Here is a 21,586-nt window from a genome sequence, read left to right as displayed (position 1 = left end):
AGCATAACTAAGCCTGGTTTCCCGGATCTGAGGTTTTCTTACAGTGTGAAGCGTGGATCCAAGTGGGTTTTCCGGCTAGTTTCACAGCTGTGGCAGTAGTCAGAAGCACCTGGTAGGGACCATCAAATCGAGGCTCAAAAGGGTGCTTCTTGAGGAACTTCTTGACATATACCCAATCCCCAGGCTGCAAGATATGTGTCCCAGTGTCTGCCTCTGGGTCTGGTAGAGAACACCTCTGCATAGACTTTGTTTAGTGCTTTGGCAAGGGAAGTCACATACTTAGTCAACACATCAGATTGTAATTGTAACTACTGGGGATAGTAGCAACCTAGCCTTGGGGCTGACCCAAACAGGGAGATAGTGCATGATCTATCACTGAATAGTGCTATTGGGTGACAGTCTGGCTAGGGTAGCCCTATTTCCTGCGTCATTTTAAGCATCTTTCTCTTTAGTGTGCCATTAAGTCGCTCTATATTTCCACTACTATATGGGCAGAAGGGTGTATAAAAGGCCTGGGATACACCCAGAGCAGACATGACATGTTGCATTATTTCACCTGCGAAGTTTGTACCTCTGTCTGACTCAATCACTTCTGGCACCCCATATTTGCAGATTACCTTGTTCATGAGCTTCTTTGTGGTTACCTACTCATTTACCTTTGTAACAGGGTAGGCCTCCAACCTGAAAAGATATTAACAACAACAAGCACATATTCATACTTCCCAACAGGTGGGAGCTGAATGTAGTCAATTTGCAATCCCTGAAATGGGTAAAGTAGTCTAGGCAAGTGTCTTTGGGGCACCTTTACCTTCTGTCCTGAGTCGCCTATGGCACAGATCATGCAAGTTTGGACAAATGATGCAGCAGCTACAGAGAACCCAGGAGTCACCCGTCCTCGTTCAAGTGTCAACGTCATTGTTGCTTTTACTAGGTGCCTCTTTCCGTGCGTCAGCTGGGCCATCATGGGATACAGGAACTGTGATAGGCAAGTACTGTTGAGTGTTCGCCATACACTGTCCTGTTTCTGCTTCTCCCATTTTTAGTCTATTCATTCTTTCCTTTCTTGCTGGCTTGTAACTGTAAAGTCCTTAGCATATTAATGTCCAAATTTTTGTCAATGTCCAAGTTTTTGCCTCTGACTTGTGCTGTCAGTATCTTCTTTTCTTCTTTCTTTCACAGCTTGAGGGCCGTTGCCTATGCTGTGCTGTCGGCGAGGGCGTTGCCTCTTGCTTCCTTATCAGGTAAAAGTGGGGCCTCCATGAGACTCTGCACCACTGCACCATTCTTAATTGGTTGTCCTGCTGAGGTAAGAAACTGTCTGGCCTTCCATATTGGGCCGTAATCATGAGCTATGCCAAATGCATACCAAGAATGAGTGTAAGTGGTTGCCGTCTTACCTTTCGCCACTATACACGCCTCAGTGAGGGCCTTCAGTTCCACTTCTTGTGCTGAGACATGCGGAGGCAGAGCTTCTGCTTCTAGGACATCATGTTGTGTGACCACTGCATATCGAATGTGGAGTCGTCAATCCTCACCCTGGTACCATCTACAAAAAGCTCAAAATATGCATTGTCAACAGGGGGTTCCAGTAACTGTTTGCATACCTGCAGTTTCTTGCTGCATCAGTACTAAATAATCAGGTTGGTGTTCTATTTCAAATAGATCAGAATCTTGTAGCAAAATTTTTTCCTTTTTTTTTTTTCTTTCTTTCTTTTAAACCAATAGCTGATCTACAATACCTAGATCACCTATGCCTCCCCCCCTTTCGAACTGGCATACTCAATTGAAAAAAAAAAGAGTAGCCGGGTTCAAGGTAGTACAACGTTGAAAAGAAATGCCAGGAGGCACAAAAACAAGCACATTGTAGGTCAAGGTGACATTGTATGGAGCAGAATCTGAGCGAAAATACCCTTGTCTTTTTTTTTTGGTCGCAGTTAGCATTTCTAACACAAGAGGGTGCAACACAAGCAAGAGAGTAGAGGCGTGTTGTGTAATATACTGGGAGAGAAAACTATTACCAGCCACCCAGTCTAATGGCATTCAGGGAATTACACTGTTTGACCTTGATTATCCTGTCTGACTCTAAAATATACAAAGACATAAGGAAAAAACTAAAGAATGCGGATGAATTGACATCCTACTCTGAGCGATTAAGTCCCTCTTTCTCACATAAAAACCAAGACTACTTTTAGCAAATTGCGTGAAAAAGTTTGCTGGGTGACTGTAGGGATATTATTCCATCTGTAGGAGCCTTCCTTAACATCATCTGTCTGAACATCCACTGCAGAAGCAGGCAGCGGAAAACAGAAAGCCCCTGGGGACACAATATGAGAGAGCGTCCCCTGCTCATGGATCCTTGGCTTCAGTCCTCCATGCATCAACTCCAATCTTCTATACACTATAAACCAGCTTAGTCATCTACTATGTTATAAGCTGCATCTTTGCAAGGAACAAAGGTTTGTTTCCATGAACTTATCACACATTCAAAGTGGCCACATTTTGGAGTGTAATAAAGTCTGGTCAAACAAAACCTTCAGACAATGATGATGTTAACACTGGATACTGTGGCGTTGGGAAATTAGGCCTCCCGAGTGTAGCAAGATGGCTGCCAGAGGAGGAAGGGGTGGGACTTGGGGTTACGAAGCTTCCAGGTGAGACAAGATGGCTGCTGGAGGAGGAAGGGGCGGGGCTCCCCACAATTGCTGCAGACATCACACCATGTGGGGTTCTGGACACTGTTGGCATGGCAAGTCCAGCAGGCGCAACCACCATCATGGGAGGAAGGGGGCGCAGTGGACCTTGACACAAAGACATTACGTTGTTTATGATACAGGTAATACACATCCCCACTACCCTATACCACCCCTCAGCAGCCTGGAGTACCTCTCTGTCTGCCAAAGCCCCCTTCTTATCTCATAAAACATTTCTCCATTCTCTGTATACAACCCAACCCCCCCTCCATTATTCTCATTTCCGAACATACTCTGTTCCTTTCTTTCAGCAACTAAATCACATGCTCTATGCCCTTATCTTTGCTTGCTTTGTTCCCCATTCTCTGGAATCCCTGGACAACCTGGGCCTATACCCAATTCTACTTTGCCTGCTCATTCTATCCTGTCCTGAATTGCTGAGCACAGTAGTACTCCTTTACTAGATTCCACCTTTCTCAAATCCTCCTGGTAGAATCCCTTCTTTCCCCGCAAATCACAATGCACATTAACTCTATAACACAAAACAAAAGGAACAGACGGGTTTACTAGGGAATACCCTCAGTAGCTTAAAGTATACATCTCGCCTATCTGTGCAACAGCCCACCCTCTATTAGTAATCCCCAGTACCAAACCCTGCACACACTTTGGACAAGACATTTGATTATACACAAAGACTGACGATTATATTCGGTGACCAAGACTTCAACAATATTTGGAGTATCCAGCCACCAAACACCACGGCTATAATTTCCACGTATCCCTTTAAATATGAGAACATGACGTGCTTGATCATACAAGTAAAGACACCTATTTTCCTCTGACACGCTCGCTCAAAGCTTATATGCTCATAACGTGCCTTACTATACACTAGAGTCCGTCTTTCAAATTTAACCCTCACAAAATCTGTCTGTTGGTCTTGTGTACACTGTCTTTAATTGCCTCAAACACGACATTCAAAGCATACAGAATACCACTAGACAGGTTACACGGTGGAAATTTGAAGTAGGCAAAACTAAATTACCTGTCTTTGGTGATTGCCAGCAGTCTGGCCTAGGGACAGGGAGGTTAACAGTTGGAAATCAGTTCCCACAGGTACATTAACTTAAAGCAATCTTACTGTGCTCTGTAGATAGTGGGCCCACTGATTTCATCTGTTGATCTCCCGATCTCTCTTTTATCCAGACTGCTGCTGATCACAGCCTACAGCCCACCCAGGCATGCCACTGTTCTGGATATGAATTTCTCCAGCAGGTTCTGGGGTATTTCCGTAGCCTAATTGCTAAATTCTGATATATGCGCGTAACAAGAATTCAGACTGAGACACGTGTCCAGTGTGAACCTAAAAAGAGTTCTGGGGAGTTACAATCCCAGAGCTTCTTTTATTAAGGCACATAATATTTATTTTTATTGGTTAGGCTATAAAGAATCTCCTCCCTCTCCTTCACCTCCTCAGGCCCTGTGTACAAACTAGCCATTGTCCCCTCAACATGCGGTCAGGCAAAGACCAGTTCCTTTGTCTCAGAAGTTGAGGAGGAGGTGGGGAAGGGCTGGAGAGAAACCCAATATATACTTTCAGTTTCACTGCATACCTATGTAACTTAACCCTAGAGTGGCTGCACTGGGCTAAAAATATATATATATATATATATATATATATATATATATATATATATATATATATATATATACACACACACACACATCCTTTCATCATGCCATTGTCCAGCAATTACCATAATTAAACTATGCCGCTATCAGCCTCTACAGAGTTAAATCACTACAGCTGCGTAATACATCTATTTTATACGAATCAATGGACATTTTACACTAATTAATCATCATTTCTACTACAAGTGGAGCTGAAAGGGCTGAAAGTCTGAGGTCCAGTGTGGACCAGTGAGAGGTGGTGTGAAGATGCTGCATCAGGAACTTGGAGCCTCAGGTCCAGTGTGGACCAGTTCTGGGCCGTTACTAGTCTGATAGAGGGAGACGCCCTTTAGACACCCCAGGAGGGGTTGGTGACAGTGACCCTATGATTTGTGAACCAGGGACAGTTGTGACATGCTGGACTCTATTTGTGTGCTGCGAAATTTAAGGAAATCCTGACTTGAGAGTAATTTCTATGCACATGATGTCCATTCCAGTGCGAGAGGCTGGCGATCCGCAGGCAAGTGATCCCTGCTTGCCACACTACTCATGGTTGGTCCTCTGTCCTGATGGGACTTCTCAGTGTGGCTTTGGGTAGATCAGCCTCCAGTCAGATTCTATTCTTGAAGTCTTGAAGCAGCTCACCTCCTCCTTCAGGTTTGTTATGTAGAAATAACTTTACTCTATGGCATTTTATATAAGTTTGCCAAGCTGTCCAACAGTTATGATCTTTTGAATTAGAGCTTCTTTACGCAGTCGTATTTGTGTACATTATTAATTTTTAATCAAATAACGTTTGTTTTTGTGCATATAATAAAAGGAAGAATCACTTGTATTTTCTTAAACATTGATATTTGTTTTTTGATTTTGTAGAAAAAGAAGAAATAACTGTTACCGATGATGGTAAGTTTTTAACTAATCAGAGAAAACTGAGTTGATGCCTAAATGAATCCAACATAAAATACAAAAGGCATCTTAAAGCACCATACAAAATCGGAGTAATCACTAATTTTCCTGAATGTAATATTATTGGTAGTATAGCAGTAAAATAAGAGGGTGGAAAAGCACCTCAGCCAATCACAGGCAGCTCTCACTGAATGAATGACAGGCGAGAGCTGCCTGTGATTGGCTAAGCGCCTCAGCCAATCGGAAACGGATCTTTCAGCAGGCATGGATTTTAATTCCCCGCCTGCTGAAAGAACATCATTGCAGAGCCGTGGACAGAACAGAGAAAACATGGCTGAGCCCTGGCAGCTGAAGAAAGGAGAGTATGTGTGACAGCTGCAAATAGGGAATTCTTTATTCCCCATGGGGATGAAGAAAACATCTGCCGCATGTGTCAGATGTGTTGTTCATCCCCACGGGGGACATGGCAGAGGCGGACAGGTATATATATAATTTTTTTTAATGTATTTTTTTAATTTATTTTATTTTATTTTTTTACACTAAAATGTTTGTTTTTCAGGGAAGAGCTTATAGTTAAAGCTCTTCCCTGAAAAACAATTTAGGGGCGTCGGCAGCCCATTGCCTTCAATGGAGCTGCCCGCAGCAGCTGCAGCTCCATTGCAGGCAATGCGCACACCTGTATGCACACATGTTTTTGCGCTTACAGGGGTGCGCGCCTATGTGCGCACGAATGTACGCACAAACACACACTCGTGTGATGCCACCCTGAGGCAGGCTTCACAGGGCAATACTCAGAGAATTGTACGTGCATTTCAGACACGCAAAAAGAAAACAGAACATGCTCTATTTTTCTGCGTATTTGTGCACCAAACGTCCCCATAGAATTCAATAGTGGGGGGTGCAAAAGTGCATATCTAGAACTCATTAGACGAATTAGCCATTTCAATCAGTGCATCTTTGTGTCCTGCATGCACAAGAACACGCCCTGTGGGTAGAATAAGTGCAATGAAATACACAGATACGTGGGTAAAAAGTCTTGTACAGAGCGCAAATACATTGTGCTGAGGCGTGCACAATTGTGCTTACACTCGTGTGAAGCGGGGCCATAAGAAACAGCACACTCCTATGGCCCAGCAATACAGCCGTGCACACTCGCTCAGCGTGCACGCTCACTTAAATTTGCTTTATATAGCACTTATCTGGAATACTTCTGGTCCTTCTCTGTTTGGAAAAAAAGCTGGCACTATCGTTGATAAAAAGAGTCAATATAATCAAAATGATTATAATGCCATAGGTGCTATTTATTCTCCATAACTCCCAGGTATGGATCACCTATAACATTATTAGGAAGATCTCTTATGGAAAAAGCAAGTACCCCATATAAGATTGGGGAAGATGTAGCTGGGTAAAACAGTAGATGGAGCATCTCTTCCTTACTTGTGGACCTATTTCTTGGCTTCCCCAATGCAACCTTTATAAGGGTGGGGGAGATAGTGAAGAGAATACAGTAGATTCTATAGCTAGGATATTGTTGTTTACTTTGGGGGGAATGTACGCTATTAGATTCTCTGGGCCCCCACAATACTCTTCATTCTTAGGGTGTGGTGGAAATTTCAGGAAATCTTTAAAATTAGAGAATGTACAAGTTATATGCCTCTCTGGGATAGTCTGTATTAAGGGGAACTGGTTATGTTGGAGGGTTTTGAACAGTGCCAGTGTATATGTTAAATAGAAGCCATAAATGTGATGTAAACATAGCCCGTGTTTACTAAACTCTCCAGTAGGCATTTCTTTTTGACACACCGGCTACATTATTAGGCCTATGCTGGGGGAGATTACAGCGACAGGTGCCTTTAACCCCTTGAGTGGCACGCCCAGAAAATCTCCGGGGCTTGCTGCACTGACCATGCAGTTAAACCCCGGAAGGTTTCCGTGGACAGCTCTAGTGCTGAAATGTGCAGAGCACTAAGTTGTCAGCTGAATTTTCCAGGGTTTAAAAAGGGGACTCCCTGCGGGGAGTAAAGAATCCCCTCCCACAGCTGCCACAGTTGTGACAGCTGTGGGAGGGGACCGCGAAGCACTCCTATTGATTTCAATGGAGCCGCCAGCGGCCCCATTGAAGGCAAAAGGATGCCAGCACCCCCGCAGTGATTTTCGGAGAAGGGCCTGAAATATAAGCCCTTCCCCAAAAATAATTTCTGCCTGCTGAAAGAACATAATTACAGTGCCAGCACCAGAGCGGAGAGACGCGCCTGAGCCCCCGCAGCCGCGGAGAGGTAAGTATGTATTTTTATTTTTTTTTCACACCAGATAGAAATGATTTTTAGGGAAGTCCCCAAAAATCACTGCGGGGGTGCCGGCATCCTATTGCCTACAATGGGGCCGCCAGGAGTGGCGGCTCCATTGAACTCAAAGGAGTGTTTCGCGGTCCCCTCACGACACTGTAATTATGTTCTTTCAGCAAACGGGGATTTAAAATCCCTGCTTGCTGAAAGGGCTGCGTGTGATGCATGTGATTGGCTGAGTGCTCAGTCAATCATAGGCAGCGCTTGGTCCATTCAAAGAATTCTATGAATGGACCAAGCGCTGCCTGTGATTGGCTGAGCACTCAACCAATCACACACAGCCCTTTCAGCAGGCAGGAGATTTAAATCCCCAGCTGCTGAAAGAGCATAATTACAGTGTCGGGACCAGAATGGAGAGAGGTAAGCATGTATTTTATTTTATTTTTTCCCACCAGATAGATATGATTTTCGGGGAAGGGCTTATATATTAAGCCATTTCCCGAAAATCACTGCGGGGGTGCCGGCTTACTTTTGCCTTCAATGGGGCTGCCGGCAGCGGCGGCTCCATTGAAATCAATAGGAGTGCTTCGCGGTCCCCTCCCACAGCTGTCACAACTGTGGCTGCTGTGGGAGGGGATTCTTTACTCCCCGTAGGGAGTCCCCTTTACTCCCCATGCTCATCTGAACGTACCCTTTTTTCCCCACACTCATCTGAACGCACCCTTTACTCCCCACGTTTTCTGAACGCACCCTTTGCTCTGCAGAGCAGATTTTAGTGGGATGAAGTTTACACTGTGATAATTAAGCCCCCTCAATGAAGAGTGAGTGAAACTAATTTTTCTTCAACATTATTGAACCTGAGCGCAGAATATTGTTTGGCTTCTGACCACATCTTACGGTTTTCCCGCCAGATAGGACTTCTAGCCCATTGTGTAATTCACCCCTCGTGCAGTCTTTTGACCAAATAAACTGTTGGAATTTCCTCAGGAATACCCACAAGATGAGTGTAGCGCTGAGTGGGATAATGGCAAACAGTGAACATAAGATTGACATTGCTGCACTGTTTGAAAGTGGCGAAGAAGAAAGCAATATAAGCTACTTAGAAAGTGACAGTGACCAAGAAAATATCAGCAGCAGTGATGAGAGTGACAGTGGTGAAGAACTGCTTGAGAGCGCAGACATTGAGCTACAGAAAAAATACATCAGAGGCACTTCAGCACCATTTGCAGTGGATCAAATGGGAATGTAACCCTGCAGAACAGCCCAGTAGAAAACCTTATTTTTCTGGTTTTGCAGGTGTTTGTGCACAACCTTCTTCAACTGCTTCAGCTTTGCAATGTTTTGAGCTTTTTTTCAGCGACGATTGTGTACGCAATATCGTCATAGAAACAAATAGGTATGCAAAAAATTGCATAAATGATGCAGAAGATATGGGAACAGGAGCAGAAGCGAGAATTCGATTTTGGTTGGACGTGTGCTTTTTTTAGCTTTGATTTTGACAATGGGCTTAATTAGCAAGCCGGAATTCAAGCTCTATTGGGCCAGAGATTATATATTCCAGCCCCCTATTTTTTATGAGACTATGTCTCTAAAAAGATTCCAGCTATTACTTCGCTATCTACACTTTGCTAATAATGAAGAAGCAGACAGTAATAACCGTCTACGCAAAATTAGGCCACTACTAGAACTTCCTCATAATTCATTTAGGAAAACATATATTCCAGAACAAAATATTTCCGTGGATGAAAGTCTAATGTCGTTCAAAGGAAGGCTAGCGATGAAGCAATATATTCCGCAAAAGAGACAGGTTTGGGATAAAAAAAATTTTTTTATGCAAGTTGCTATCAGGATATGCCTGGGACTTTTTCATTTACACTGGACAAGGGGGAGAAACACGGGATACAGAGAGTACTTCACAGAAACTTATAAGCCATGCTTCAGCGAACAAACTTTTGCTGTGCCCAGAACTTTGTGGGAAAGGCTATGTCGTTTTCATGGACCGGTAGTTCTCAAGCCCTTTGCTATTCCATGAGCTGCAGCAGCATGGTTTTGGAGCCTGTAGAACCATCGACTTACGGAGGAAGGAAATGCCTAAAGAATTGCCGTCTGCTAAATTGGAAAAAGGAGACGTACTTTGCAATACATCTGGAATTTGTGCTGCAATCAAATGGCAAGACAAAAGAGATGTGGCAATGTTATCCACATATCACAGGGGAATAATATGCAACAACCGGAAAACAGACAGAAATACCAATGAAGTGGTGAGGAAACCTGACGTAGTCATCGAGTACAATACAAACATGGGTGGAGTTGACAGATTGGACCAATAAATAAAGCCGTACAAATGCCTCAGGAAGAGCGTCAGATGGTATCGGAAGCTATTCTTCCATTTCCTAGACATTACTCTTGTGAATGCCCATATTATGTATGTGAGAAGTGGTGGAGAAAAATGCTGTCTCCTGCAATTTAGAATTAAGGCAGAAATTAATTCATGGACTTCTAGAGAAGTATACGATGGAAAAGAAACCAGTCCTGGGAGGAAGACCCGCAAAATAGACCCACCTGCTCATCTTACTGAAAGACATTTCCTATCTCCTATCCCACCCACACCAAAGAAGAAGTATCCCAGCAGTGTGCCGAGTTTGTCCGGGAAGGAAAGAAACCAGATGGAAATGTAAGCTTTGTGGGAACATTGCATTACATCCAGAAGGCTGTTTTAAGACGTATCACACCAAAAGAAAGTATTAGAATTTCTTGATAGATTTTTTTTTAATTTATGAATTCTTTTATTTTATTTTCCTAAATTGTTATAATGTGTTCTTTCATTGCAAAAAAATGTTGCAAAGGGATTGTTCTGTTCTTTAATAAATACTTGCATGAGAAAATTGCATTATTGGCTCATTTAAAAAACCTGCCCTCTGAGGCACGACATGGTAACAATAAACCTGCCACTCAAGGGGCTAAAAGGGTTTTCAAGGCAGCATCCCCCAGGACACACCAAGGTCGTGGTGGAAGCCTTTCCACCGACTCCTGTGTAGTGGGCAGGAACTGACAGCCAAAGTCCAACTTCAGCAGCCATATAACCCTTTAGATGCCATGGTCAGTGCAGAAGGGTTTATAGAGGTAGGGAGCTTCTACTTTCACTCGATCACCAACCTGTGATGTAATTGCAAGGTGCTGATGGTTGCCATGGCAACCAGAGGCCAACTAAAGGCCTCTTGGTCTACCTATTATGCCCTACCAGAAGAACAGTCTTACAGTCAGTAAAGAAAATGACAGTTGGTGATAATATACTGAAAAAATAACTAGTCCACTATATTATCTAAGCGATGAAATAATTACATGATGAAGACCTCTTGTGGGACATATATAGTAAAAAATAATGTTTTTCTGAAAAAAAAAAATCACATAAAAATAGAAAAAGAATTACCAGTATTCCAATGAAAACAATTATGAGAAAACTGCAAACAAAAATAAACTTATTTCGAATCACCATAAAAAGGTTTATGGGTCCTCACTAGTGATGAGCAAACGTACTCGTCCGAGTTTGATGCTCGGGCGAATATTAGGGTGTTCGGGATGCTCGTTAATCTTAACGAGCACCACGCGGTGTTCGGGTTACTTTCACTTTCCTCTGTGAGACGTTAGCGCGCTTTTCTGGCCAATTGCAAGACAGGGAAGGCATTACAACTTCCCCCTGTGACGTTCAAGCCCTATACCACCCCCCTGCTGTGAGTGGCTGGGGAGATCAGATGTCACCCGAGTATAAAAGTCGGCCCCTCCCGCGGCTCGCCTCAGATGTGTTGTGACTTAGCTGAGGGAAAGTGCTGTTGTGTTGGAGCTGCTGTAGGGAGAGTGTTAGGAGTGAGTGTAGGCTTCAAGAACCCCAACGGTCCTTCTCAGGGCCACATCTATCCGTGTGCAGTACTGTGGAGGCTGCTGTTAACAGTGTTGCACAATTATTTGTTTTCAAAATCGGCTGTCTGCAGAGCATTGCGCCCTGCAGTAATAGTCCAGGGACAGAAGTGGTGGTTAGGCAGGGAGAGTGTTAGGAGTGAGTGTAGGCTTCAAGAACCCCAACGGTCCTTCTTAGGGCCACATTTAACCGTGTGCAGTACTGTGCAGGCTGCTGTTAGCAGTGTTGCATATTTTTTTTTTTTCAAAATCGGCTGTGCAGAGCATTGCGCCCTGCAGAAATACTACAGGGACAGAATTGTGTAGGCAGGGCCAGAAGACATATATTATTGATTGAATATAGTCAGTGGGCCTTCCCTTTAAAAAAAAAAGGGAAAAATTCTATTTGGCCTGCCTCTGACAGTCCTCAGCGTTCTGGGTACGTGTGTGGTGGGTGGAGAACGTAAAGAAATCATACGCAGCCAGCTACGTTTAACAGCAGGCTTGCGCCAATTTATTTCCTGCCTGGGAAAAATCACCACTCTGCTGCACTTCATATAACACTGCATTTCTGTGGAACACATTTCTTATCTGATTGAATATAGTCAGTGGGCCTTCCCTTTAAAAAAAAGGGAAAAATTCTATTTGTCCTGCAGGCTTGCGCCAATTTATTTCCTGCCTGGGAAAAATCACCGCTCTGCTGCACTTCATATAACACTGCATTTCTGTGGAACACATTTCTTATCTGATTGAATATTGTCAGTGGGCCTTCCCTTTAAAAAACAAAAGGGAAAAATTCTATTTGTCCTGCAGGCTTGTGCCAATTTATTTCCTGTCTGGGAAAAATCACCGCTCTGCTGCACTTCATATAACACTGCATTTCTGTGGAACACATTTCTTATCTGATTGAATATAGTCAGTGGGCCTTCCCTTTAAAAAAAAGGGAAAAATTCTATTTGTCCTGCAGGCTTGCGCCAATTTATTTCCTGCCTGGGAAAAATCACCGCTCTGCTGCACTTCATATAACACTGCAGTTCTGTGGAACACATTACTTATCTGATTGAATATAGTCAGTGGGCCTTCCCTTTAAAAAAAAGGGAAAAATTCTATTTGTCCTGCAGGCTTGCGCCAATTTATTTCCTGCCTGGGAAAAATCACCGCTCTGCTGCACTTCATATAACACTGCATTTCTGTGGAACACATTTATTATCTGATTGAATATAGTCAGTGGGCCTTCCCTTTAAAAAAAAAGGGAAAAATTCTATTTGGCCTGCAGGCTTGCGCCAATTTATTTCCTGCCTGGGAAATCACTGGTAATACAGCATGCTGAGGGGTAGGGGTAGGCCTAGAGGACGTGGACGCGGCCGAGGACGCGTAGGCCCAAGTGAGGGTGTGGGCACAGACCGAGCTCCTGATCCAGGTGTATCGCAGCCGACTGCTGCGCGATTAGGAGAGAGGCACGTTTCTGGCATCCCCACATTCATCGCCCAATTAATGGGTCCACGCGGGAGACCTTTATTAGAAAATGAGCAGTGTGAGCAGGTCCTGTCCTGGATGGCAGAAAGTGCTTCGAGCAAGCTATCATCCACCCACAGTTCTGCGCCGTCCAGTGCTGCAAATCCGAATCCTCTGGCTGCTGCTCCTCCTTCCTCCCAGCCTCCTCACTCCACTACAATGACACATGCTCAGGAGCTGGAAGACTCCCAGGAACTGTTCTCGGGCCCCTGCTCAGATTGGGCAGCAGTGGTTCCTCTCCCACCAGAGGAGTTTATCGTCACTGATGCCCAACCATTGGAAGGTTCCCGGGGTCCGGGGGATGAGGCTGGGGACTTCCGGCAACTGTCTCAAGACCTTTCAGTGGGTGAGGAGGACGATGACGATGAGACACAGTTGTCTTGCAGTGAGGTAGTAGTAAGGGCAATAAGTTCGATGGAGGAGCGCACAGAGGATTCGGAGGAAGAGCAGCAGGACGATGAGGTGACTGACCCCACCTGGTGTGCAACGCCTACTCAGGACAGGTCTTCAGAGGGGGAGGCAAGGGCAGCAGCAGGGCAGGTTGCAAGAGGCAGTGCGGTGTCCAGGGGTAGAGGCAGGGCCAGACCGAATAATCCACCAAGTGTTTCCCAAAGCGCACCCTCGTGCCATGCCACCCTGCAGAGGCCGAGGTGCTCTAAGGTCTGGCAGTTTTTCACAGAGACGCCTGACGACCGACGAACAGTGGTGTGCAACCTTTGTCGCGCCAAGATCAGCCGGGGAGCCACCACCAACAGCCTCACCACCACCAGCATGCGCAGACATATGATGGCCAAGCACCCCACAAGGTGGGATGAAGGCCGTTCACCGCCTCCGGTTTGCACCGCTGCCTCTCCCCCTGTGCCCCAACCTGCCACTGAGATCCAACCCCCCTCTCAGGACACAGGCACTACCGTCTCCTGGCCTGCACCCACACCCTCACCTCCGGTGTCCTCGGCCCCATCCAGCAATGTCTCGCAGCGCACCGTCCAGCCGTCGCTAGCGCAAGTCTTTGAGCGGAAGCGCAAGTACGCCGCCATACACCCGCACGCTCAAGCGTTAACCGTCCACATAGCGAAATTTATCAGCCTTGAGATGCTGCCGTATAGGGTTGTGGAAACGGAGTCCTTCAAAAGTATGATGGCGGCGGCGGCCCCGCGCTACTCAGTTCCCAGTCGCCACTACTTTTCCCGATGTGCCATCCCAGCCCTGCATGACCACGTCTCCCGCAACATTGTACGCACCCTCACCAATGCGGTTAGTGGCAAGGTCCACTTAACAATGGACACGTGGACAAGCACAGGCGGGCAGGGCCACTACATCTCCCTGACGGCACATTGGGTGAATTTAGTGGAGGCTGGGACAGAGTCAGAGCCTGGGACCGCTCACGTCCTACCCACCCCCAGAATTGCGGGCCCCAGCTCGGTGGTGGTATGTTCGGCGGTGTATGCTTCCTCCACTAAAGCACCCTCCTCCTCCTCCTCCTCCTCCTCCTCAACCTCTGTCTCGCAATCTAGATGTGTCAGCAGCAGCAGGACGTCGCTAGCAGTCGGTGTCGCGCGGCGTGGTAGCACAGCGGTGGGCAAGCGTCAGCAGGCCGCGCTGAAACTACTCAGCTTAGGAGAGAAGAGGCACACGGCCCACGAACTGCTGCGGGGTCTAACAGAGCAGACCGACCGTTGGCTTGCGCCGCTGAGCCTCCAACCGGGCATGGTCGTGTGTGACAACGGCCGTAACCTGGTGGCGGCTCTGCAGCTCGGCAGCCTCACGCACGTGCCATGCCTGGCCCACGTCTTTAATTTGGTGGTTCAGCGCTTTCTGAAAAGCTACCCACGCTTGTCAGACCTGCTCGTAAAGGTGCGCCGGCTCTGCGCACATTTCCGCAAGTCCCACACGGACGCTGCCACCCTGCGCACCCTGCAACATCAGTTTAATCTGCCAGTGCACCGACTGCTGTGCGACGTGCCCACACGGTGGAACTCTACGCTCCACATGTTGGCCAGGCTCTATGAGCAGCGTAGAGCTATAGTGGAATACCAACTCCAACATGTGCGGCGCAGTGGGAGTCAGCCCCCTCAATTATTTTCAGAAGAGTGGGCCTGGTTGGTAGACATCTGCCAGGTCCTTGGAAAGTTTGAGGAGTCTACCCAGGTGGTGAGCGGCGATGCTGCAATCATTAGCGTCACCATGCCTCTGCTATGCCTCTTGAGAAGTTCCCTGCAAAGCATAAAGGCAAATGCTTTGCGCTCGGAAACGGAGGCGGGGGAAGACAGTATGTCGCTGGATAGTCAGAGCACCCTCCTGTCTATATCTCAGCGCATTGAGGAGGAGGAGCATGAGGACGATGAGGAGGAGGGGGAAGAGACGGCTTGGCCCACTGCTGACGGTACCCATGCTGCTTGCCTGTCATCGTTTCAGCGTGTATGACCTGAGGAGGACACGTGGCCTGAACTCGCGCTGTATGCCCTGGAGGTGCTTGCTTGTCCTGCGGCTAGCGTCTTGTCAGAGAGGGTGTTTAGTGCGGCTGGGGGAATCATCACAGATAAGCGTACACGCCTGTCAACCGACAGTGCCGACAGGCTTACACTCATCAAGATGAACAAAGCCTGGATTTCCCCAGACTTCTCTTCTCCACCAGCGGACAGCAGTGATACCTAAGCAATAGGTAGGCTGCACCCGCGGATGGAAGCATCGTTCTGTATCACCATCCAAAACAGTGACATTTCTGCTTCATCAATCTGTGTATAATATTCCTCCTCCTGCTGCTGCTCCTCCTCCTGAAACCTCACGTAATCACGCCGAACGGGCAATTTTTCTTTGGGCCACAAGGCTCACTCATATAATTTTTCCAAACAATTTTTATACGTTTCAATGCTCTTACAAGCGATGAAACTTTAACTTGAACCAATTTTTCGTTAAACTGGGCTGCCTCCAGGCCTAGTTACCACTTAAGCCACATTAACCAAAGCGATTAATGGGTTTCACCTGCCAACTTGGGCATGGCCAATTTTTTCTGAAGTACATTAGTACTGTTGCTACACCAATTTTTTTGGGCCCCCCTCACCTACAGTGTAATCATTGTAATTTCTATGTTCTTCGCCTGCACTCATGGTACAGAAAGGTGTGTGGGGTTGGCCTACACTTTTTCTACATAAATGTAACTGGGGCCTTGTCTATACTGCAGCTATTGAAATGTGAAAGAGACTGTTATCTCCCTAAACTGCTGCAATGGGAATTGTTACTGGGGCTTGTCTTGAGTGCTACTATTACTGAAATGGAACTAAGACTGCGCTCCTCCTATACTGCTGCTTCGGAATTGTTACTGGGGCTTGTCTTGAGTGCTACTATTACTGAAATGGAACTAAGACTGCGCTCCTCCTATACTGCTGCTTCGGAATTGTTACTGGGGCCTGTCTTGAGTGCTACTATTACTGAAATGGAACTAAGACTGCGCTCCCCCTATACTGCTGCTAGTGATATGTTAGTGGGGCCTGTCCCTAATACTACCGCTGAAATGTGAATAATTCTGGGCTGTGCCTATACCGCAGCTAATGGTATGTCACTGGGGTGTGGAAACAGAGGCTTCACAAAGACATGATGGCGGCGAGGCCATTTCCCACCAACGCTGTTACTGTTAAGGTGCATATAACCACGGACACGTGGAGAGGACACATAGTGCCTCCAAAACATCTCCCTCCTCCTCCAACAATGAATACATTCTTGGCAAATACCTTTGCATTGGTCCGTCTGGTGGCAGTCCAAGAATTTCACCTTTAACGACACTACAAGAGAGCACCGCCATCATCCCCCCGCCACGGCCCACTTAATCATGGCCACATTCCGAAAACCAACGACATAAAACCGCGCTACTAGGTCCGCAGTCACCACCACATTACCACCAACGAGGTTACTGCTAAGGTACATATTACCAGTCTGACTGGGGCATGCAGTGTGGGCCAAAGCCCACCTGTATTGTATCTGACGTTAGCTCTGCTGAGTAGGGCACTGCAATGGGATATATTTATGTACCGCCGGTGGCTTCCTGGCACCCACCCATGCTGTAGGTGCACACAGAGTTTAACCTACATCTGTCCACTTCTAAAGAACCCCAGTCTGACTGGGGCATGCAGTGTGGGCCGAAGCCCACCTGTATTGTATCTGACGTTAGCTCTGCTGAGTAGGGCACTGCAATGGGATATATTTATGTACCGCCGGTGGCTTCCTGGCACCCACCCATGCTGTAGGTGCACACTGAGTTTAACCTACATCTGTCCACTTCTAAAGAACCCCAGTCTGACTGGGGCATGCAGTGTGGGCCGAAGCCCACCTGCATTAAGCACGACATTACTACCTCAGCTGTGTTGGGCAATGCAATGGGATATATTTATGTACCGCCGGTGGCTTCCTGGCACCCACCCATGCTGTGGGTCCACAGGGAGTTGTAACTACATGTGTCCACTTCTAAAGAACCCCAGTCTGACTGGGGCATGCAGTGTGGGCCGAAGCCCACCTGCATTAAGCACGACATAACTACCTCAGCTGTGATGGGCACTGCAATGGGATATATTTATGTACCGCCGGTGGGTTCCAGGGAGCCACCCATGCTGTAGGTGCACACGGAATTTAACCTACATCTGTCCACTTCTAAAGAACCCCAGTCTGACTGGGGCATGCAGTGTGGGCCGAAGCCCACCTACATTAAGCACGACATTACTACCTCAGCTGTGTTGGGCAATGCAATGGGATATATTTATGTACCGCCGGTGGCTTCCTGGCACCCACCCATGCTGTGGGTCCACAGGGAGTTGTAACTACATGTGTGCACTTCTAAAGAACCCCAGTCTGACTGGGGCATGCAGTGTGGGCCGAAGCCCACCTGCATTAAGCACGACATTACTACCTCAGCTGTGATGGGCACTGCAATGGGATATATTTATGTACCGCCAGTGGGTTCCAGGGAGCCACCCATGCTGTAGGTGCACACGGAGTTTAACCTACATCTGTCCACTTCTAAAGAACCCCAGTCTGACTGGGGCATGCAGTGTGGGCCGAAGCCCACGTGCATTAAGCACGACATTACTACCTCAGCTGTGTTGGGCAATGCAATGGGATATATTTATGTACCGCCGGTGGCTTCCTGGCACCCACCCATGCTGTGGGTCCACAGGGAGTTGTAAATGCATCTGTGTCCACTTCTAAAGAACCCCAGTCTGACTGGGGCATGCAGTGTGGGCCGAAGCCCACCTGCATTAAGCACGACATTACTACCTCAGCTGTGTTGGGCAATGCAATGGGATATTTTTATGTACCGCCGGGGGGTTCCAGGGAGCCACCCATGCTGTAGGTGCACACGGAGTTTTACCTACATCTGTCCACTTCTAAAGAACCCCAGTCTGACTGGGGCATGCAGTGTGGGCCGAAGCCCACCTGCATTAAGCACGACATTACTACCTCAGCTGTGATGGGCACTGCAATGGGATATATTTATGTACCGCCGGTGGGTTCCAGGCACCCACCCATGCTGTCAGGCCACAGGGAGTTGTAAATGCATCTGTTTCCACTTCTAAAAAACCCCAGTCTGACTGGGGCATGCGGTGTGGGCCGAAGCCCACCTGCATTAAGCACGACATTACTACCTCAGCTGTGTTGGGCAATGCAATGGGATATATTTATGTACCGCCGGTGGCTTCCTGGCACCCACCCATGCTGTGGGTCCACAGGGAGTTGTAACTACATGTGTCCACTTCTAAAGAACCCCAGTCTGACTGGGGCATGCAGTGTGGGCCGAAGCCCACCTGCATTAAGCACGACATTACTACCTCAGCTGTGTTGGGCAATGCAATGGGATATTTTTATGTACCGCCGGTGGGTTCCAGGGAGCCACCCATGCTGTGGGTGCACACGGAATTCCCATTGCGGAGTTGGACCTGGCTGTGACTATTTATAAAAAACCGCGGTCTGACTGGGGCGTGCAGACACCTTGACAGAATGAATAGTGTGTGGCACATAGGTTCCCCATTGCTATGCGCGCGTTTGCAGCTCCAGATGGAGGTGGCACAGGATTGGATTTCTCATTGCTTCTGTACAGCATTGCGGACTATCGGCCCGCCCCTTTTATGGGGGGGTCGCTGTCTAGGCATGCCAACCCTCTGCAGTGTGTGCCTGCTTTTCCTCTGGCAGACGCACTTATAAATAGACATGAGGGTGGCGTGGCATGAGGGCAGCTGAAGGCTGGGCAGGGACAGTTTGGTGTGCGCTGTGGACACTGGGTCATGGGGGGGGGGGATTTGGCAGCATGTAACCCAGGAGAAGTGGCAGCGGAGTGTCATGCAGGCAGTGATTGTCCTTTGTTGGAGGTAGTGTGGTGCTTAGCTAAGGTATGCCATGCTAATGAGGGCTTTTCAGAAGTAAAAGTTGTTGGGAGGGGGGGGGGGCCCACTCTTGCCGGTATTGTGGCTTAATAGTGGGACCTGTGAACTTGAGATGCAGCCCAACATGTAGCCTTTCGCCTGCCCTATCCGTTGCTGTGTCGTTCCCATCACTTTCTTGAATTGCCCAGATTTTTACACATGAAAACCTTAGCGAGCATCGGCGAAATACAAAAATGCTCGGGTCGCCCATTGACTTCAATGGGGTTCGTTATTCGAAACGAACCCTCGAGCATCGTGAAAAGTTCGTCTCGAGTAACGAGCACCCGAGCATTTTGGTGCTCGCTCATCTCTAGTCCTCACTATGGGGAAAAAGGAGTTGTCTGAGTTATCTAATGACCCATTTAGATGGGACAAGCTGTCAGTCAAACAGTATCTGGCAGCTCGACCCGGTGATGCTCACTTCTGTTCTGTTACACGGTAGCAAGAAACGCTGGCATCGCTCAGAACGCTGCCTGCATGGAGGCGAAGTGGGCCGGGGAGCGTTCTCTGCCAACCCACCTCAATTACTGTAAGCAGAAAGTTGTTCAAAAGTGACCGACTGCTGTTTACACTGAACTCATCCTTCACTTTTCTGCATGCAGAAACTGAACAACTCTCATTCAGTCGCTGCATGCAATTATACAGAATGATGATCATTCAAATTCCAGAGGGAGCGCAGGAGTCTAAACGATGATTATCCTGCGTAAATAAGCCATAGGGGATGTCGCAGGCTTCTGTCGGCAATGACAGAGCTCTCCCATCACTTACTGAGTTGGCTAGTTATAATCTTAGGCTGGATTCACACAAACGTATACCGACCGCTTTTTCACAGCGCAAAAACAGAAGATGCAGCCGTGACTCAGTCATGGCTGCCTCTTGTTCATGCGATTTTCAACTGCAGCACCCGTGTGAAAGAGCCCTCATATGTACACTGAGGCTGACATCTATGCAGCCGCGGCACTTCAGTCTTTTAACTCTTTCCTGTCAAAGCAATTTTCAGTGTTGACTATTTCATTTTTTTCATCTCCTTCCAAAAGTCATAACTTTCATTTTTCAGTTGACATAAGTATATGGGGCTTGTTTACTGCAGGATTAGTTGTATTTTTAATACCACAATTTAACATACCTTATACATACCTAACGTATTTAGAAATGCAGCAAAATTAATTTGGGGATGTTTTCTGAGTTTGGTTTTTACAGTGCTCATTGTGCAGTAATAATGTTGTGTTCTCTGTAATCTGTAGGCCAGTACAATTGTGGTGATATCAAATTTGTATAGATATGTTTTACTACTTTTACACAGTAAAAAAACTTTAACTGGTATTCTCACCTCACCTTACCATGGCTAAGATATGAAACCTGCCGCTGTTTCATGACCACCTCAGTGTTACAGAAACAGCTGAGCTGGCACCTTATGCTGCTTCTGTAACTCCCAGTGAAGTGAACGGAACTTATGGAAACAGTGCAGTGCGCTGCTATGCTCTTTCTCTAACTACCATTCACTTTAGTGCCAGCTCGGCTGTTTCTGTACTCTTCGGCGGGGCAGTCGGATCACATCTGCAGGCTTCTCAATTTACAAAAAGTTGTGACTTCTGTGTGACGCCACCCTGAGGAGGATCTTATTTCTCTGCTTTGTACCTGTGTGACAATTGATATTTATATGGATACTCATGTAAGGTTTTTCAAGTAAGCAAAGAATTAAATACCAACTGGCAGAGATCTTGAAAATCACAAGTAACTAATACAAAGTGCTGTATCTGAGAAAATTGTGTATTTTTTTATTATATAAAAAAATAACCATTTTGCTGAAAAGGTTAAAGACTTTTGTCCATCATTCGCAGGGGCTGCTGAAGAAAAGCAGAGAGATTACACAAGAGGAAACACGATCCGCATCTCTGTAGCCGGCGCTCTCCTTGTAATAATCATAGTTGTTGTCTCAGAATATTGCTACAGAGAGAAGAAGCGGACAGCGGATGAGAACTGATGTCCAACCACAAACGGATGTGAACTCAACTTTTAGAAAGCCACCCCAGTTTCATTGTTGTTATATTATTTTTCTGCACTGCTGTTAAAGGGGGCGGCACACAAAGAATATGGTTTATAGTCAAACCCAGCCTATAATTCTAAACAGTTTTTGTATTCACACTTATTTTTAAAAACAACTTACATTTACAGAAATTCCAGAACTAATGTTAGACTGGCGTCACCTGCAGTTTCTATT

At 46.7% G+C, this 21,586-nt stretch overlaps 1 protein-coding gene across 1 annotated transcript in view; it reads left to right on the top strand.

Annotated features, from left to right (window-relative positions):
• Positions 1–21,379, top strand: part of LOC136631485 (leukocyte immunoglobulin-like receptor subfamily A member 5) — a 41,374-nt gene extending 19,995 nt beyond the window's left edge. The window contains exons 5-6 of the mRNA XM_066605786.1: positions 5,232–5,261; positions 21,207–21,379. Coding sequence (XP_066461883.1) covers positions 5,232–5,261; positions 21,207–21,349 — 173 coding nt within the window. The 3' untranslated portion in view covers positions 21,350–21,379. The remainder of the gene's footprint in view (positions 1–5,231; positions 5,262–21,206) is intronic.
• Positions 21,380–21,586: the final 207 nt, after the last annotated feature.

This window comes from Eleutherodactylus coqui, chromosome 6 (genome assembly GCF_035609145.1).
Source record: "Eleutherodactylus coqui strain aEleCoq1 chromosome 6, aEleCoq1.hap1, whole genome shotgun sequence".
NCBI classification, from domain to species: domain Eukaryota; kingdom Metazoa; phylum Chordata; class Amphibia; order Anura; family Eleutherodactylidae; genus Eleutherodactylus; species Eleutherodactylus coqui.
The sequence above is the reverse complement of the archived record's forward strand: the minus strand, read 5'-3'. Positions and strand labels throughout refer to the sequence as shown.